General features: G+C 36.2%; 1 protein-coding gene across 3 annotated transcripts in view; it reads left to right on the plus strand.

Moving 5' to 3' along the window:
* Positions 1 to 801: 801 nt before the first annotated feature.
* The window catches only part of LOC107675130 (RNA-binding motif, single-stranded-interacting protein 1-like), a 90,273-nt gene continuing 71,950 nt past the window's right edge, over positions 802 to 19,124 (plus strand). Inside the window, exon 1 of one of the 3 annotated variants that reach the window (XM_016469357.1) lies at positions 802 to 1,073. In XM_016469357.1, coding sequence (XP_016324843.1) covers positions 1,005 to 1,073 — 69 coding nt within the window. In that variant the 5' untranslated portion in view covers positions 802 to 1,004. Of the gene's footprint in view, positions 1,074 to 8,351; positions 8,511 to 17,330; positions 17,650 to 19,124 lie in introns of those variants that run through there. The other 2 variants (XM_016469358.1, XM_016469359.1) reach the window with 2 other exon arrangements.

Here is a 19,124-nt window from a genome sequence, read left to right on the forward strand (position 1 = left end):
ATATATATATATATATATGTGAATAAAGGCATGTTTTAAACAAATAAATAATTTAATATTTTATACTTTAAATAGTTTACTTGGAGACATTTAATTACTTTATATTTAACCTATATGCACATTAACTGGCATTAAATCACTGTTTTATCAAGATCTACTAAGATTTAGAAACATGCTTGCTCAATTTAGTGAAATATTTGGCTACATGATATTGATACTTATTTTGATATTATTCCAACCTGGTCTCTTTATTCCCTTATTGTGACCCTCTTTGTCATTTCATAAATCTGTCTGTATTTCATAATTGTTTTAAATGTTACAATTTTGCTGAAAAGCCCATAGACTAGTCATCATTTGTGACAACTTACCCCAGATCCAGTGACAATATGCCGCACTATTCGTCAGCATGTGTATTTTGTTTTTCAGTCAATAAGAGAAAAATATTAAAAAGTTTATTTTTTTGTAGTTACGTTTTTAAGGTTTGTGTGTGTCAATCACCCTTGCAATAATATTTACTGCCATAAAAAATTGTGACAACTTGCCCCCATCCCCTCTATTTGGCTCATTAACAAAATGGGCAGGTGATAATGTTGACAAGCAGGTTTTAAATCGTACTTAAGTCATACATTTGATGTCTTAAAAAAAAAAACAATGTCTGCAGTAATAATTCAACCTCTTAATAGGCCAAGAACATTTTGCGAATCTTTTTTTTTTTTTTACCATATCCTGCAAGATTAAAAACATTGAGACATTAATCACAGACTCTTACACATTGCTTTAGATCTACAGTGTTTGGTTGCTGTTTATTAGTCTGTGTTGCAGACTGTTCATCAGAGTTTGTGTGCACCGGAGGGCGGCTGCTCTGCTCTGCTCTACTGCAGCTCCACCGCCCACTACACCAGTCCCCGCGTTTGGACGTCGACAGCAGCGGTCGGTGTTGGTTTTTCTCCGCGTTTCAGGTCTGACAGAAGTGACATCCGCGTCTAAATTTACCGCTAATCTTCATGGGCAAGGTGTGGAGGCAGATGTACCCCCAATACACCTACTATTACCCCCCTTACCTGCAAGCCAAGGTACGAAGATCAGTTTTTCACCTCATGTTTGACATCGCTTTCGTAGATCCGACTGCTGTGCATCATGTTTTATTGGATATTGTGCGATATTTTAAAGAATCGGTTGATACTGTAGTCAGTAAGTTTGTTGCGTGCGTACTTTCGGGCGGACATTTTAAATCGTTTTTTTAAATCCGATATAAGCAGTCAGATACAGATATAAGCTAATCGTCGCTGCTTTATATGCAGTGTTGGTTGAAGCTCTTTGTGGTCGTCGTTTTTGGCGTTATGCAATGTTTTGCTCGTTGTGAATTCCTGAGACGTGACGCGCTCGCGCGGAAGTCTGAACTCTGGTCTAGTGTGCGTTGTTGTGATCGATTCTCATGTGAACTTGTTCATTTATAACACTAGTTGATCCACTCTTGAATTATTAACAGTCATTATTGTGTCTTGTAGTTCAAAATAATCATAGTTTAATTGTGAGAAGACAGGCTGTGTTGTTTGTTTAAACAGTCGGTTGACCGATGCGGTGTTTTTAGTGGGTGGTCAATGACCGATATAATGCCGATATAGTACATTTGAAAATTGCTTAATAACACGTTTTCTTCTGTTTGCTAAAAAAAATTGTGTTGGATTAATATGAGTTTTTCCAACAGGCTGGCTGGTTGATGGATGACATACTGATATATTACAGAGAATTAAAATTATTCATGGCAAATGAGATAAACAATGAGATAAAATGCTTAATATTAAATGTATTAACACATTCTTCTATTTAGTAAAAAAAAATTGTGGTGGATTAATATGAGTTTTTCCAGCAGGCTGGCTGGTTGATCGATGACATACTGATATATTATAGATAATTAAAATTAATCTTGGCAAATTAGATAAACTATTAGATAAAATGCTTAATATTAAATTTATTAACATGTATTCTTCTATTTAGTAAAATAAAATAAAAAAAAATGGGGTGGATTAATATGAGTTTTTCCAGTAGGCTGGCTGGTTGATGGCTGACATACAAATATATTATAGATAATTAAAATTAATCATGGCAAATGAGATAAACTATGAGATAAAATGCTTAATATTAAATATATTGAATTAATATTACTTATTAATATTATTAAATACATCTTTTTAAACAAAATTTTCACTCAAAATCTCTCTCTCAAATAAAATAAAAAACAAAACCGAACATTTGTATTTATTTTTTCCATTGAGAAGGCTGTTGTTAGATGTTGTTGAAGCTGAAACTTTCTTTAGCTACTTCAGTCAAGTCATTGAGGCCCAGTCACTGGCCGATAATCTTTTAAATGGTGAAATATTAGCTGATTGGTTGGTCTTGATCTTCTGTATTCTTTTAAATGGTGCATGCTTTTTTATTTAGTGCAATCAGCTAAATATTTTGACATTTTTAGTGCATTTAGCTGAAAATCATGCCTAGTTAGCTGTAATGTTTTCAAATCTTATACTATATTTTGAGTATATTTCCTAATGTACATCACCCTCCATCAGCATCTTCCATTAAAAATGATATTGGTCGACCTGTAATTTAAAAATTTTTTTTCTCCAATATTTTTAATAAGCTAAAAAAGACATGCAGCTTTCACAGTGCTTGATTTCAGTCATGTTAAAAGGCTGTTTAAAATAATAATGTGAGAATTGGCATGAAAGATGGAGAGCAGAGAGGAAGGTTGCTGCTGTTTATCAGAGACATCACAGATGATCAATACTGAGGCACTCTATGGGTGGAGTACATCCATTAAACTGCCTGCCTGTAGATATGATGCTAATCGGGTTTCATTTATCAAAAGATCCAGTTCCTTCTGAACATGTCACGTATCACAGAGTTTTATGAAAGCATTTATTTGTGACATAGAGGAAAAATAAATCTTAAGCACTACAAGTTTTTGTCAATCAAAGCATTGTATGTCACATTTAATGCAGTGGCCGCTTGTTTGAGCTGACTAGTTTGCCTTATTAATGTGGATGCAGAGGAAAGTTCTGCTGACTGTGAGTGTCAGATGAGTATCAGATCTTGAGTGTTTTTATGCTTTTATGCACTTGTCTCCAGCAAGGCCTCATGTTTCAGTCTTATCAAAGTCAATGTGTCAACCCATTTTAATCTGATGTGTTTCTGAGGGACTTGAGTTTATCGATCAGGAATTTATTTGATAAAAGAAATAAAAATCAGTCAAAATAAAAGTATGATGGTTTAACATTTGAAAATTAATTAAGATGGTCATAAATTGTAATTTTACAGTAATGAAAAAAATTGTTAATTTATTTTTCTTAAATACTCAACTTTTTATTTTACAGTGGAATATTGCAATAGGACATTTTTATTTAGTAGTTTTTATATTATTTAATAATACAATTAAAATGTTTAGATAATTAATAATAATAACAATATTAAGTATAATTGTTGATTAATAATTAATTATGTAATAATAATAATTATTATTATTACTATTATTTTAAATTAATTAATAATAATTGATAATAATAATAATAATAATTGTTATTATTATTATTATTATTAATTGACAGGGCTTTATAGCCATATTGATATTTAATCACAAATTTTGGCAAAATTGCGCAGCCTTACAAACAAGCGCAGCAAACCTGGAATTTATATTTTTAGTCGCATTTTAAATAACAATCGCAATTTTTATCAGAATTAATTTTCCCCCCAAATTGTGCATCCCTAGCATTAATGATGTCATCCAAAAATCAAAGTTGACTTAGTTGCATAGCAAATTACATTTTGATATCAATTTTGCAAGGACAAACTTTTTTCTTTTCTTTAGAATAATATGGACTGATGAATCGTGTACAATAAGACCAGGAACTTGGGGAGGTATACATAGGATCAAATTAGATTTTTTGCATCTTTAATTTGTACCAGTTGGCTCAAATGGAGTCAGGGAAGATATGGGTTGCACATGAGATGCCATGAAGCTTTGGATTGTTGTATAGCATGTTGACTTTATGTGGGGCCAGCAGTATATACAAAAGTGTCCTGAACCTCCAAACACTGCAGTATACATACAGTTATACAGGACAGAGTCCATAAACACTCCATAAATTCCACAATCAAGTGGCCAGAATAAATGGACCACATTTTTAGTTCACACCATTCATCTTCCTTCATTTCTTATTTTTGTAATTACAATTTCATTTCTGATTCAGAAAGTTTCCAGTGTCTTTTTTTTTTCTTTTGCTATTTTTGGGCACATGCCCTTGTAGGAGCTTGGAACAAGTTGAGATGCTTTTGAAAGATAAGCTTTGACAGGGAAGGGAGGAACGGGCTTTTTTATTATTACAGCAGCTTGATTTCTTTCAAGGCTGGAAGCCAACAGCTTTTGTCTTTATTTGAGAGGTAGAGAGGTAGAACACGTTTATATGGCGCTCTACTCGACTGTTTACAGCATAAGCTACAAACAAATCATATGCATTGAATTTGAGCAGATTTGATTGTGATTAACTGTTTAATTGAAGTGTCAAATGGGTCTCACATAACCTGTTGAAAACATGTTTCCAATCATATTTCACACTATTGTTTTGCGTAAATAGAGCATGTTTTAGAACCATTAAGGTTTTTGCATTATGACATTATTTTCATGCACATTTCTTGACAAATGAAATTATGCTTACTATAATGCATAGCAGTATTTTTTACTGCTTTTAATTTGTGCTGAATTAAATAAAACTTATTGTATTACAGCCATTTAAGTTGTTTTGCGTAAATAGAGCATGTTTTAGAACCATTAAGGTTTTTGCATTGACATTATTTTCATGCACATTTCTTCACAAATGAAATTATGCTTACTATAATGAATAGCAGTATTTTTTACTGCTTTTAATTTGTGCTGAATTAAATAAAACTTATTGTATTACAGCCATTTAAATTAATTTTAGATTACATTAAATTAAATTTTGAATATTGGTTTAGAATAGCATTCAAAAAACAGTGTCAAAAAAATCTTCCCATCATATTTCACACTATTATATTTTATTTTATAGACAAATGAAGCATGTTTGAGGACTATTAAGGTTTTTGCATTATGATTTTTTTTTAAGCACACTTCTTGCCAGATTGTGTTTATTGTAATGCATAGCAGTATTTACTTTTAATTTGTGTTGATTTAAATAAAAGTTATTGTGTAACAGCTATTTATTGACATTTTTAGATTGCATTAAATTCAATTTATTGTCATTGAACAAATGTCAGTATAGTAGAAGTGCATGTGGGTTTAGAAAGGTGTATGTAAATGGAAGTATAGTCTGGTAAGTGTTGCAGAATAATAAATTGTGCAATAGTGCACAATCAGTAGATCTATCTACAGTCTGTGCAAAACAGTTTTAGCAAGAGTATAAATGGAAGTGCAAAAAAAATCTAATGTATATTCAGTTGCATTGTGGCACTGAGATATATGGGGGAATTTTTGCTTAATTGTAATGAAAATAATGTGCAACTAATATAAATGGTAGTAAAATAAGCTTCATTTTCTTTATGCAAAATATAATTCCTTTTTTTTTCCAGCATTTTGATGTTAAACACGACCTGCACATGTTTTTGTGAGATTGCAGTGTGCATTTTCTTGAGAATGCATGAAATGGACTAGAATTATGTAGCTCTTTAAGAAGCAACTGAACTGTAACAATTTATTCATGTTAAATTTACAAGCCAAGGGAGACGTGCTGTTGCATTATCACCAATGTTCAAAAATGCATCGTTAATAATATAAATAATAATAAAAAGCGCCAGTTTTTCATCCGTGTAGGTGGGCTGGCCGTGTCAACATGAGCCTGTGATCAAGGGGTGGGTTTTAGCACATTAACTGCCATTGGACATTACACACAGAGCCTGCAAACAAAGCCATTGTGAAGGGCCTTAAAAAGCCCTATACAATGTTTACAATAAAGTCTGAAGAGTTGCCCGGCAGCGGAATATACACAATTAACCAGCACCGCGGCTGCCCCATTATGTTTGTGCCGAGCTGAAAGAATTCCAATTGTTCTCCTACGATAGTCATTCTGGGAACTTTTTGACATGAGGAAAATGAGGGACCAGCTCTCAATAATACCCACCACGGCGGTGAAGCGCTCTGCCAAGGGCCTGTCTCACAAACACAGGCGGAGAGCTGGAAAAGCCCTTCAGCTTAACTGACAAGGTCAATGAGAGCCACACATACTCGTCTGGTATTAATAGACCTGCTTTGTTAGTTTGTGTAACAGGCAATTCAGTAAATGTGTAAGTAAATATGTGAAGACCGAATGGGGTAAAAATAGGTTCGCTGTGGAAAGAAGCTATTTGAAGACTGTCGGATGACGCTATATAGCAAAATCTGTCAGCTGGTAGAGATTCTGCTGTAGCGGAAGATATTTTTGTGTGGGTATCCGTGGACAGGATGATTTTATACTATTTACACATGGGAATGACGTGAGATAACGTGACATAATGCAAAAAAAAACAGCGTTAAAAGGGTGACAGCATTGCAGCTTTCTTTATTATTGTAAAATTCAGTGACATCACAGTGTGAATTTAGAGTCTGATCTGTTTTATAATATTAGCTTAATATTTTTTTTAACTTAAGTGTTTCATAATGTCAAGCTTTTGCTCAATATTTGATATATATGTTTTTTTTTAAGACGTATTTAATTAATTTTCCATTTTCCTACTCATTATACTCATAAAGCTATTTAGATATTTAGTTTTATATATATATATATATTTTTTTTTAACATAATGTGAAGCTGTTGTTGCACAAATATCAAAACTATCATTCAATTGTTATCATCAATAATGTTTTTTTTTTTTGGTACGTGAATTTCCAAATAAATAGACAAAATAATCAAATAAGAAGTATTTAATTCACTGTATTATCCAAAAATAAAGCTATTTAATATTAATGCATGTATGTATGTATGTATGTATTTATTTTATTTACTTTGGTTTTATCATCACGGTTTATGAAAGCATCACAACTGATATGTCACAGTTTCACAGTCTTTCCCTCAGAGCAATTTGCATACACTCATTTTCTGCAGATAACCAGTTTACATATGAATATTTCACTGGACGGTGGGATTATTAATGCTGTGATTGTCAGGTTTTGATGCAAAAAAAAAAAAAAACCTTCATAATCATCTTCTTGTCATTTTTCAATCTCCAGGTGTACTCTGGAGAATGTCTCATGTGTTGTGATGATTTTAAAATTACATGTGTGGGTTGCGGGAGCGAAATGTTGTTTTGTGTCATGTAAATACACAAATCATATTACAGACGTGAATTTTAGAGGATCTCATTTTACTGAATTTCTTTCAGAGCCCCGTTCCAATTCCAATTTAGACAAAATCAAACACTAAAGATTTCAACCTAACATGCACAACATCCATGTCTAAATGCAGCCATCGTATTTGGATGAAACTAGATCACACCTGTTAAAATAAGATCAACTTGTCTACATTGGTAAAGCTCGTCTCGGCATGCAGTGTTATGATACATGTAAATAATTACTCATATCAATTCTGAACTTCTGGTCTATTAATTTTCTCATCTTGTTTTTGATAAGTAAAATTGTCTAAGTTTAATATTGAAAATTCACTCTAATATATATATATATATATATATATATGCATTATATTGGCAACCTGCTCTATATATATCATAAAAATTACTGCTACTTAAGTATTTAAGTATAGAGTATACTGCACAGGATACTGCATCCCACAATGCAGTGCCTTCAACTTCTACTTTCATTTGTAATGTGATGTGAATGAACTGGAAGTAAATGCAGCCACAATTTTAACATCCATTTTCATGACTCAGGGTTTGCTTGGACTGAAAAAGTTGAGTATTTTCCTAGGGATAGCAAGAACTAATAAAAATGTGTACCATAAAGGAATAGTTCACCCAAAAAAATTAAATTAGAGGGTGAGTAAATGACAGAATTTTCTTTTATTGGGTGAACTATCCCTTTAAATGCAACATAAGTCACTTTGGATAAAAGCGTCTTCCAAATGCATAAATGTAAATGTATTTTCTATACAAAATCAGCTCATCAAGATTATGCATCGTGATGAGATCATGAGGCATACTGCTGTTTGAAACATTTAGCATTGCGTAATGCACTATTTTTAAATTGTAGTAGGCAGTATAGAGTGCATACTGTGCAGTAAGTTCAGTAAGTAATAAGCTAGTGTTTAATTCCCAACAGCCCTGCACACATTCAAACTCTCTCTCTCTCTCTCTCTTTCTCTCTCTCACTATCCGTGTGAAAGAGGCGTCTTCCTGTGCGACAGACGCACACACACATGTAAACACACTGCTTTCGTAGTGAGCAAGCGCCTGCCGTGACAAACTCGAAGCTCTCGCTGTTGACGACTATAATGTGGCCCCCGCCAAGAAGATGGGGCCCTCGATTCGAGCCAGTCGGCAGAGGCAGGAAGGTACGTAGGCTGGCACTGTTTCAACAACGCAACGTTTTAGTCATACAGAGCAAATGGACTGAGACCGAACAAGATAGGAAGTCACAGGCTGAAATGTTTCTCTGTTACGGTGGATGGCAGGGAGAATGTCGAGAATGTGGTCTGGGCACGCTCGCTTTAACGTGGCGCTTTAGACGTCGCAGAGTTGCATTGGAGTTCAAAAGCTTCTCGTTCAGCAGTCAAAGGTGTTTGGAGGGCGCCGTAACTACAGTACAGAGAGAGACTGTGTGCATGAGTGTAAGTGTGCATGGATTTATGCATATGCATGTGTGCTCACATGTTGGCAGGTTGGAGTGATATATAGTCGCTCTGATCGCCTGTGAGGGAGGCAAACGCTTTCCTCTTCATTTGTTTTCTCTGCACATTCAGCATGGACAGCTGTACCATGTCAAGCAGGGCTACTTTACGGATGATTTGTGGGCTGCTTTCCTGCAGGTTTAAAGCTCCTCTAGATTTTGTTAAACATCCTTGCTATTATAAACCAGCGGTTCTTAACTGGTTTTGCTTCTGGACTCAGATGTTTATCATACAATGTCAACAAAAATGTCCCGAAATTGGCCTAATTCACATTTTGCATGATATTGCAAAGGATAAATATTTGTATTGGTACTTTACAAGTACATCCTACTTTACATCCAGCACACTCAAGTAAAGCAAGATATACTATATAGCAAATCTCAGCTGCGTGATTGTTTATATCATCACAAAATGTAACTATAATATCACTATGGAAGCCTGTTTCCACTATGCAATTAAAATAAATATGTAATTGCAACATTTTAGCAGCTTTTTTCCTCGCAATTCTGAGGAAAAACACATCTCGGAATAAAAACATAAAAAGTGTCAGAATTATTTTTTTTTACTCATGATTGCGAACTGACATCTTGTGATTCTTTGTTAATTTCTCGCAGTTCTGTCTGTTTTTCCTCAGAATACTTTTCTCCTTTCAGAATTGCAAGAAACAAAGTCTAAATTTGTATTTTTTTTATTCCGTGGTAGAAACATGCTTCCATATATCATCTAGCTCTTTAAATAAAGTTGGATTTGTAAGTATGTCTAATTATTTCTGCATACATACAGTATTTAAACGTAAAGCGATATATACTATATAGCAAATCTCTGCTGTTATTGTTGTAAAACGTAAACTATATTATCATCCAGCTCCAGTCTGCTAAATGCACCTATAAGGCATGAAGATATTAAGATATAAAACATTAACATCTGGATTTTCTGTAAAGCTGCTTTGAAACAATGTGTATTGTGAAAAGCACTGTACAAATAAATTTGACTTGACATCTTAATCTTTTATCTAAATGTAATGTAATTTACTGTACTCTAAAACAACTTTCCAGTTCGGATGATGTCATCAAGACCTTTTATTTCAGCTCTCCATGCCCACTTTTTTACAATGCAATCAGTTCCTGGCAGATAAAATCATTTCCCGCTCAGTTTCACTGATAACATAAATGATGTGGTTGTTTGTTGAATTTTGCTAAAAAATGGCAAGTTGATATAGTAAGAATGCTCCTGCTAAGAGCGTAAATGTCTAAAGTTAAATGCTAATAATAGAAAGATAAGAGATGATTTTATGTTCAATAATTTGCGTTTTAAGTCAATATTTTTGACGGCATTTCTAAATATCGCTGCATGTTATGCCAGGGTTTATGTGAACTCGCTCTCACTTTCCATCTCTCTGTCTTTTGGGATGGTCGTGCTTGAATTTGGTCTCGTCCCAAATGGCTCCCTCTCACAGTCCTCTTCCCAGTCTACATTTTAGGTAATAGTCAGCTGTGAAGTCCGAACTGGACTTCATTTTAAGAAACTCGCCTCTTTGCTCTCTCTTCTTTTGTCCGCTCATTTAATTTTGCACTCTGACCCTCTGCTTTTGCTGAATCATCCCTTTCTGCTACCTCATTTGCCTGCTGACATACTGCCATCATTCATACAAACACGTACACGTCAGAGTGAAAGGTGCCAGCAGGTCAGCATCATGACCCTGATTGTCCTTTGAGTGCAGAAAACCACATTATTGCACCTCTCTGCTTATGTAACAATTTAAAACGCATCCAGATCACTTTGTCTGTTTTGAAAACGTCTGAATGCATGACAGTGTTAGCAGAATGCTTAAGCTAAGTTAATGATATTGCACCAAGGCTGCATTTAATTGATCAAAAAAAGTAATCAAATCAGTAATATTGTGAAATATTATTACTATTTAAAATAGTTGTTTTCTATTTGAATATATTGTAAAATATAATTTATATCTGTGATCAAAGCTGAATTTTCAGCAACAGTATCAAATCCTCACACAAATGCAGCGAGAGATCCACACTCGCGCACACAATCCACAAATGCACGGGAGCGATCCACAGGGTGATCCACAAATGCAGCGAGAGATCCACACTCGCGCCCACAATCCACAAATGCACATTAGAGATCCACACTCGAGCACAAAATCCACAAATGCACTTGAGAGATCCACACGCGTTCACACAATCCACAAATGCACGCGAGAGATCCACACACGTGCACAAAATCGACAAATGCAGCGAGAGATACACACGCGCGCACACAATCCACAAATGCACGCGAGAGATCCACACGCGTGCACAAAATCGACAAATGCATGCGAGAGATACACACGCGCGCAGAAAGCAAACCAGGCAAAGGCAAGTGCATTAATTGTTTCTTTGCTCACAGAATGATCCTCAAATACTGTATCTGTACCCGTTATTTCATGCACAACAAATCGCGAGTCCTTTGCATTAGTGTTCTGCCTTAAGAATGTCTATAAATACCCGCTTTTGTATTTGCGGATTCTTTTGAGACTGTCACTCCGCGGCCTTAACTCACAAATGCGCACAAGCCTGTCCGTCTGTACACTTTTACCTATGGCATGAAGTAGGCGGTCAGACATGTGTAGTAGAATGTCGATCTGAATGGCGATCCACTTCAAGGACCCTGATTTTTTTTTTCAACATTATTGCGACCAATATTTGGACTTTCATCATATTTTTATTATTTTTTTTTTCGTTGGGTACACGTTTATCTTCGTCTTCTTTGTCTTATTTGCATAAATGTATTATCTTTTGTGTTTGTGAAATGCAGTGAGCTGTATCCTGCAAGTATCTCGTTTCCGTAGTGTCGTGGTCTGCGTTTATTGCGGCCATACAGTGTTGCTTTTAGTGACAGGAGTTCGAGTCCAGGTCCGATCATATTCCTTTCTCTCCTTTTCGTTTTGATCAATTTAATGCATCCTTGCTGAATAAAAGTATTCATTCAATTATTGTTGCTTCAAATGCGTCAGTTGACTTGATTTTGAATGTCTGGGGCGTTTTGTCTCTTTCTGTGGTATTTTTACCCTAAACACTGGTTAATTTCTGACGCCGCTTGGATAGAAGCTATTTTGTGTGTAATTGAGCCAAATTTTTGATGTCTGACTGCTTTGTTTCTCATCTGATCTGTGGCTGGTGTTGACGTACTCATGTTTTCTCTGTCATGAATAGCAGATGTTTTCCAATCTGATTTTTTGGTCACAAACAGGAAAAGGATAGGATCCAAGGGCAAAGATCTTACTCCTGCTCTCTGTGGGATTGTAAATGACCTATTTACATCCTAACTATCCGACGTAAACTGATGTCTAAGCGCGATCAGGCAGAGCCGGGGATTATTGATACCACAAGGTGTTTTCGGTGCTCCTAAGATCAAATTTATATTCAAAACAGCAGAGTGAAATCGAAAACTGATGAGCTCAGGGGAAGTTATTTAAGACAACAGGAAATGCAGTGTTTAGGTGTGAGGACGTGCCTTACATTCATCACAACCTCAGAGAGAGAGCAAGAGCGACGGAGAAAGACAAGACGTGCTGTGTGCATTGAGAGAATTACATTTTTCTTTCTATTTGTGTCTAAATTGATGAGTTGCAGCAGACAGTGAAGGAAAGGCATCATCAAGTGTTTACCATGCATGTTCCTCCTTCATTGATGCACTTGATGAAGCTGGTTGATGAATTTTCAGATTGAGCAGAGCTGAAATCTAGACCAAGAAGAAGCTCAAATATAAGAGAGGATGCATTTGTGTCACATGTTTTGGTCACTACGTTATTGCCAGACTTCCTTTTATCTGTTATGTCATAGTTTTAATAAAGTTTCTGGTTTAAATGAAGTATTCATTCAGATATCGAAGTCTTGATGTCAGTATTACAGAAACATCAACTTTTTGGACACAGATATGATTTTTATGCTGTGGACATTTAATGTTAAATTTGCATGTGCTTAATTTTTTAATGTTGAGGCAGATTTAGCCAAATCTGGTTGAATAGAATATGAATTCTGCAGACTAGTAGTAGTAGTAGTAGTAGTAGTAGTAGTAGTACTAATAATAATAATAATGTTTTATTTAAATAATTAATTTATTTAAATTTTATTTATCTTGTAATTGAATTTAATAGAGTTTAATACAATTACTTAAATATATATATTTACACACACACATTTCCCCACAGTTTATTCAATTACATTTAATTAATCGTGTATATATATATATATATATACATACAGTATATAGGTAAGGTTAACTTTATTTGTTTCCCGAGGGAGAAATTTGGCTTGGACAAAGGGCGTGCTGCACAAAAAAAGACATAACATGGAAGACATATTAACATATATAAAAATACCCAATGTGCCATACAATTTAACCAGGTGAACTCATCTCATGCAGATAACACTCCCACTCTAATCCACCACAGAATACGTTCCCTTTTGATCATTTAAAAATGTAATTGACAACGGGATAAAAGAATGTTTAAACCTATTGTACCTGCACAATGGGACCCTAAACCTCCTCCCTGAATTCATCAGCCTATATTCAGGGTAAAGCACGTGTATTGTCAGACAAGATACTTCTAGCTTGTCTGCTTATGGCCTGCTCAAACAGCTCCTGTGGATTAAGGGGAGCAGGAGTACCCATAGTTTTACCCGCTGTCCTAACTAAGCTGGAGATCTGTGCTTTAGATGTAACTGTTAAATTACCAAACCAGCTAGTCATGCCATACCTAAAGATCGATTCAATCACTGCTCTGTAGAAAATCAACATAATATGTTTACAAACGCCAAATAGTCTAAGTCTACGCAAAAAATGAAGGCGCTGGTGGATTCTGGTACAGACACTTGTCACCTGTGTGCGCCAGCCCAAATCACTATCAATGTGAACTCCAAGATATTTAAATGAGCTCACTTGCTCGATCTCATGGCCATAAATGGCCACAGAGCCATGATCACCTACTGAACCAGGGTCCACCAGCATTTCCACAGTCTTACTTATGTTAATCTGCAGTTTATGTGCATCACACCAATCTACCGCTGCACGATGGGTGTTCAAATTAGATTTTTTTGTTAGCAGACTGAGTAGAACGGTGTCATCAGAAAATTTCACTATATATTGATTTGGCTCCACACTGACACAGTCATTTGTATAGAATGTAAACAAAAATGGTGAAGATACGCACCCCTGAGGGACGCCAGTACTACATACTGCTATGTCAGATAAAGCAGAATTAAACCTCACCTGCTGTGGCCTGTCATACAAAAAAAGAATGATACCACTTGATTAAAAAAGAATTTACCTTTGCCTGGGCTAGCTTACTGAGGAGAATGTGTAGCTGTATTAAGTTAAAAGCTGAACTGAAGTCAATAAAAAGTAATCTGGCATATGCAGTCGGACATTCAAGATGCTTCAAAATGAGATGCATTATTGTTGCAATGGCGTCACTTGTGCTTCGATTTTTTGTATAAGCAAACTGATATTTATCAAGCAATGGCTCCACATCTGTACATAACTTTTCTAACATAAGCCTCTCAAATGTTTTAAAAACATTTGAGGTGAGTGTCACCGGTCTGTAATCATTATCCTCCCGAGGGCACCCCTTTTTGGGTACCAGGATGATAACAGATTTTTTCCACAGTACCGGCATGAGTATCTATAGAGAACTGAAATAATTTATGCCAGGCAGGTGACAACTCCTCAGCAAAGGTCTTTAACACAAACGCAGACATATTCCACAGTTTCTTTGTATTAGATGTAGACAAGTCCTGTTCTGCCCGCTCCTTAAACCGACACCGGGCCTCTCTCATTTGGAAATTGAGGTCCTTTTGAGCATCATGGACACCTGCCAAGTCGCCAGATATAAAGGCAGCTCTCTTCCTCCTGATGCAGTCCCGGATACCTTTAGTAATATACGGTTTATTATTTGGATATCGCTTAACAGTTTTCTGGGGGATAATAGAGTTGACACAGAAAGAAATGTAATCTGTGATTGATTCTGCTGCACTGTCAATGCCTGCATCCTCAAAGAAGATATTCCAGTCCGTACAGAGAAAGCAGCCTTTCAGCTCCTCTTTTTTTTCCTTTGTCCAGACCTTCACAGTTTGCATTTCGGGTTTACAAGTCTTAAAAACTGACCGGTAAGTTGGAAGCAGGTGGATGACATTGTGGTCAGAGTTACAGAGAGGTGGTCTGGTTTTAGCTATATAGGCATCCCTGATGTTACCATAGCACTTGTCGAGGATATTGTTATTCCTAGTGCTGCACTTCACATACTGATAAAAACCAGGCAGTGTTTTAGTCAGGCTACAATGATTAAAATCACCGAGTATCAGCATAGGTGCATCAGGTTTACTCTGGAGAAGGTGGTGAGCACAGTCCGTAATCTGCTTAGCTGCTCTATTGGCATTCCCGCTTGGTAGAATATATACAAGACACACAAAGATGTTAGTGAATTCCCTAGGCAGGTAATGTGGTCGCAGGGTAACGCACAGCAGTTCGAGATCAGGATTACATATTTTCTCTCTAATTGTAATATTACGACACCAACTGTCTCTTATATAGATACACACCCCCTCCCTTAGTTTTACCTGAATTTGCATCTCTGTCCAGTCGTACGTGGGAGAAACCCTCAATTTGTATAAGATTGTCAGGAACGTCATTCCCAAACCACGTTTCAGTAAAAGCCGTTAGACCAGACCCACGGAATTCACGGGACTTCGAAGTAGCTCACGAGGCATATCGTTCAACAGGCCAGGCAACCATGGCACTCCGCTGTGCCGCAATCCCAGCAGATCGGTCACGCTGTATGTTAATTGGCCACTGCTCGTAGACCCTCCAGCACAGCCCCGGATGACCCGGTCTGACAAGACTAGCCATGCTAATCCCAGCAATAGGCCTCGTTTCCATTTTACTTGCCTTGCATGCCACTCATAATTCAACGCACAAGACACATCCAGTAAAAGTAATGCACAAAGAGTTCCGCGAAGATAAACATAACACTGAGGAGTCATGAACAACATTAACAAACAAAACCGCCGGCAGAGCAGCGCCATATATATATATATATACATTAAATGTGTTTTATTATTTTTCTTTTAATAAAATGAAAATTATATATAAATATATAACATAATATAGTATAACATATACACAAACATACATGCATACATTTCCCCCACTATTTTATTACATTAAATATAGTTCATTATATATTAAATGAAATGTCATGTACTATAATTATTTATCTTACTTGCTTTTAAAGGGGTCATATGATGCGATTTCAATTTTTCCTTTCTCTTTGGAGTGTTACAAGCTCTTGCTGCATAAAGAAGATCTGTAAAGTTGCAAACGCCATGTTGTGGAGACGCTGTGTGCTTCGTCGTGAAAGCAAAACTACTTTGTTAGATCTTCCAAAAGAGGACACAACTAGACTCACAGCCTGTAAGTACGTTTTCATATTTAAAGAATTTGCCACTGACGATTCAAACGCGAGTTTTCTGGCCAATCACAGCACACCTCGCTTTTCAGACCGATGAGCTTTGTAGAAATCGACACGTTTCAGAAAGGCGGGGCATAGAGGAGAAACAATAATGTACAGTATGTGGAAAATAATGTGTTTTTTGAACCTTAAACCGCATAAACACATTGCATTACACCAAATACACAAAATAATGTTCTTTTTAGCAACGTCATATGACCCCTTTAAATATCATTTAATAAAATCACTTTAATTCAAAATAATAGTGAAAAAGTAAAGCACTCCTGAGATCCTAATTGTCATGAAAATTCGGTCATAATGCAAAAAAGCTTTAATGGTCCTACAATACGCTTCATTTAATTCATACAAAATATAATTTCTGGTTTCTTCCTTCTCTTTACAAGGTTAAGCGTAACCTGAACATGTTTTCATGAATTTTACCCTTACTACACAGCCAGATCCTCCACCCGTAGAGGAGTGTCAGTTTACATACCAGCTCTTCCTGCAGTTAGATAACACCGAAAAGCTATAAATGGCCCTTTTTTTAGACTACATCTATATTTCATTGCCATTGATTTTCATGTTGTTTACCCTCATTCTGGCTTCTCGTTCTAAACGCATTGTTAAATCAGTCCATATAGCACATATGAAATTGTAAAACCACAAAACCTAAAGGCCTCACTCCGGAATGTGAAGTATGCGGGCCAAAGGAAACCAAGAGCAGCCAAAGGGGGGTCGATAAAATGTCATATCATCTCACTTAAAAACCAGAGCATTGTGCATGCTACATAGTGGATGTAAATGCATTCGTACGTGCTTAATATGCAATATGCATTAGTATTTGAGTGAAGAGTCTGTTTTGTGATGTTTTTAAGTGTTGCTTGTGTGCACATCCCCCCCTCTAAACAGAGCGCAGTGGCTTCTTCCATAGTGGGAGGTGTAGTTCTGTGGAGAAGTCACCGCAGATCAATGAACTGAGCGAAACAGAGGGGCTGGGCAAGCCGACTACAGCGAGTGTCCGTGGGATATATGCCGCTCACCCTTCCGCAACACCTATTATTTCTCCCCCGCAACAATTCGGTCTTAAAGATACGTCAAAGTGAGACTCTATGACAGCACTGCTCAGTCTCTATGGTTTATAGAGCCACAGATACAACTTTACCCTCCTGGATACACGAGAACGTAAGAGATAGAAACATTTGGTAGAAATTTATTCATCCATCGGTGGGTATTCGGTTGTTAAGGATGATTTTTGCAAATTCTGCCCACACGGTGAGGACGTCACATAATCGTAAACAGGTAAAATCTTCTTTGACTTTAATTGTGGCCCTCATGGTTATTTGTTGTCTAAAGTGGGGTTTTAAAGTCATAATTCAAAATTATCTGTGCTAATGTGTTTGTGGAAACTGTTATTTGCACTTTTATTGTAATAATAATAACAATAAATGATGATTGACGGATGAAAGACTACTAGTGTCCAAAAGCAGAAACTAATCCATAAAGAATAGCTGTCATTGGTTCCCTTCCAATCAAATGGCTAATGTGTCTGTTATTTGCACTTTTATTGTAATAATAATAACAATAAATGATGATTGACGGATGAAAGGGATGAAAGATCCAAAAGCAGAAACTAATCCATAAAGAATAGCTGTCATTGGTTCCCTTCCAATCAAATGCTCCCCTCCGATGGGTGTGTTTTTGTTGTGCTAGCATTTAATTTGATTGTGTTATGGCACCGGCTCTCATTCACAATTTTATCACAACTCCCCCCCCCCCCCCCCCACAACCCCCCCCCCCCGCAACCTTTGGGTTACGAGTCCAACTCTCTAACCATTAGGCCACGACTCCCCCGCAAATATGGTACGATACGGACTATAAATGAGTTTTGAGACATCACTATTCTAATTTATGCAATTTGCCTATGAGGTAAACATTTTATGTTTATAGCCTATATTTTTATGGAAAAAGATAGGCCTTTTTTTTTTTTCAGTGTAAATAGCTGTCTGACTCACCGCGTCAATAACAAAACATTTTGAAAATAAAACACGCATATCTTACAGTTTCCTTCAAATTCTATCTTGGTGTTTGTCACAATATTGGGAAGAGCATAAAAGGAGTTATCATTAGGCTGCTGTCTGTGCGAGACACCTGTGAACAGTTCTACTGTCATCGGACCTGTTCAAAACAGCCAATGGACTGTTTGATCAACGAGCGCATCCTTATGTCTGTCGTTACCACCTGTTCCAAAGCCATCAGACGAAGTCAAGTTCACATCAATGATCGTGCAAGAGTATTTTCTCAGAACATGAGTTTTGCCATTTAGAACACAATTTAAAGCGAAATTGTCATACGCCAAGCAATCCTCGCTGTGATTAAAACATTTAAATCACAGCCTACCACAGGAAAACCGTTCGAAAGCAGCACATCCACTGCAAATATTTCTGTTTAAATTCATATACAAATGGTTTAATTTCTGGATAATAATTTCATTAAATTTCAGTGCTTAACTTCATTATTCAGAGTGTCATATTTAATCTAAATGTGTATGTCAAATGTAAAACAGACTTTAAAATAATTCTGTTTGCTTCCTTATTTCGCTCCCTCCAGTAAAAGAGTGCATACGCATGCTCTAGACCAGTGTTTCCCAACCGGGGTGCCGTCTGTCGAGAGCAGGGGTGCCGTGTAAAAAATAATTTTTTTATAATTGCTAAAATGTTCAAAAAAGCATCTATTATATAATATCCATTTCTGATGTCGCCAATAATTAGAGATGC

This window comes from Sinocyclocheilus anshuiensis, unplaced genomic scaffold (genome assembly GCF_001515605.1).
Source record: "Sinocyclocheilus anshuiensis isolate Anshui unplaced genomic scaffold, SAMN03320099.WGS_v1.1 scaffold1005, whole genome shotgun sequence".
In the NCBI taxonomy this organism is placed as follows: Eukaryota; Metazoa; Chordata; class Actinopteri; order Cypriniformes; family Cyprinidae; genus Sinocyclocheilus; species Sinocyclocheilus anshuiensis.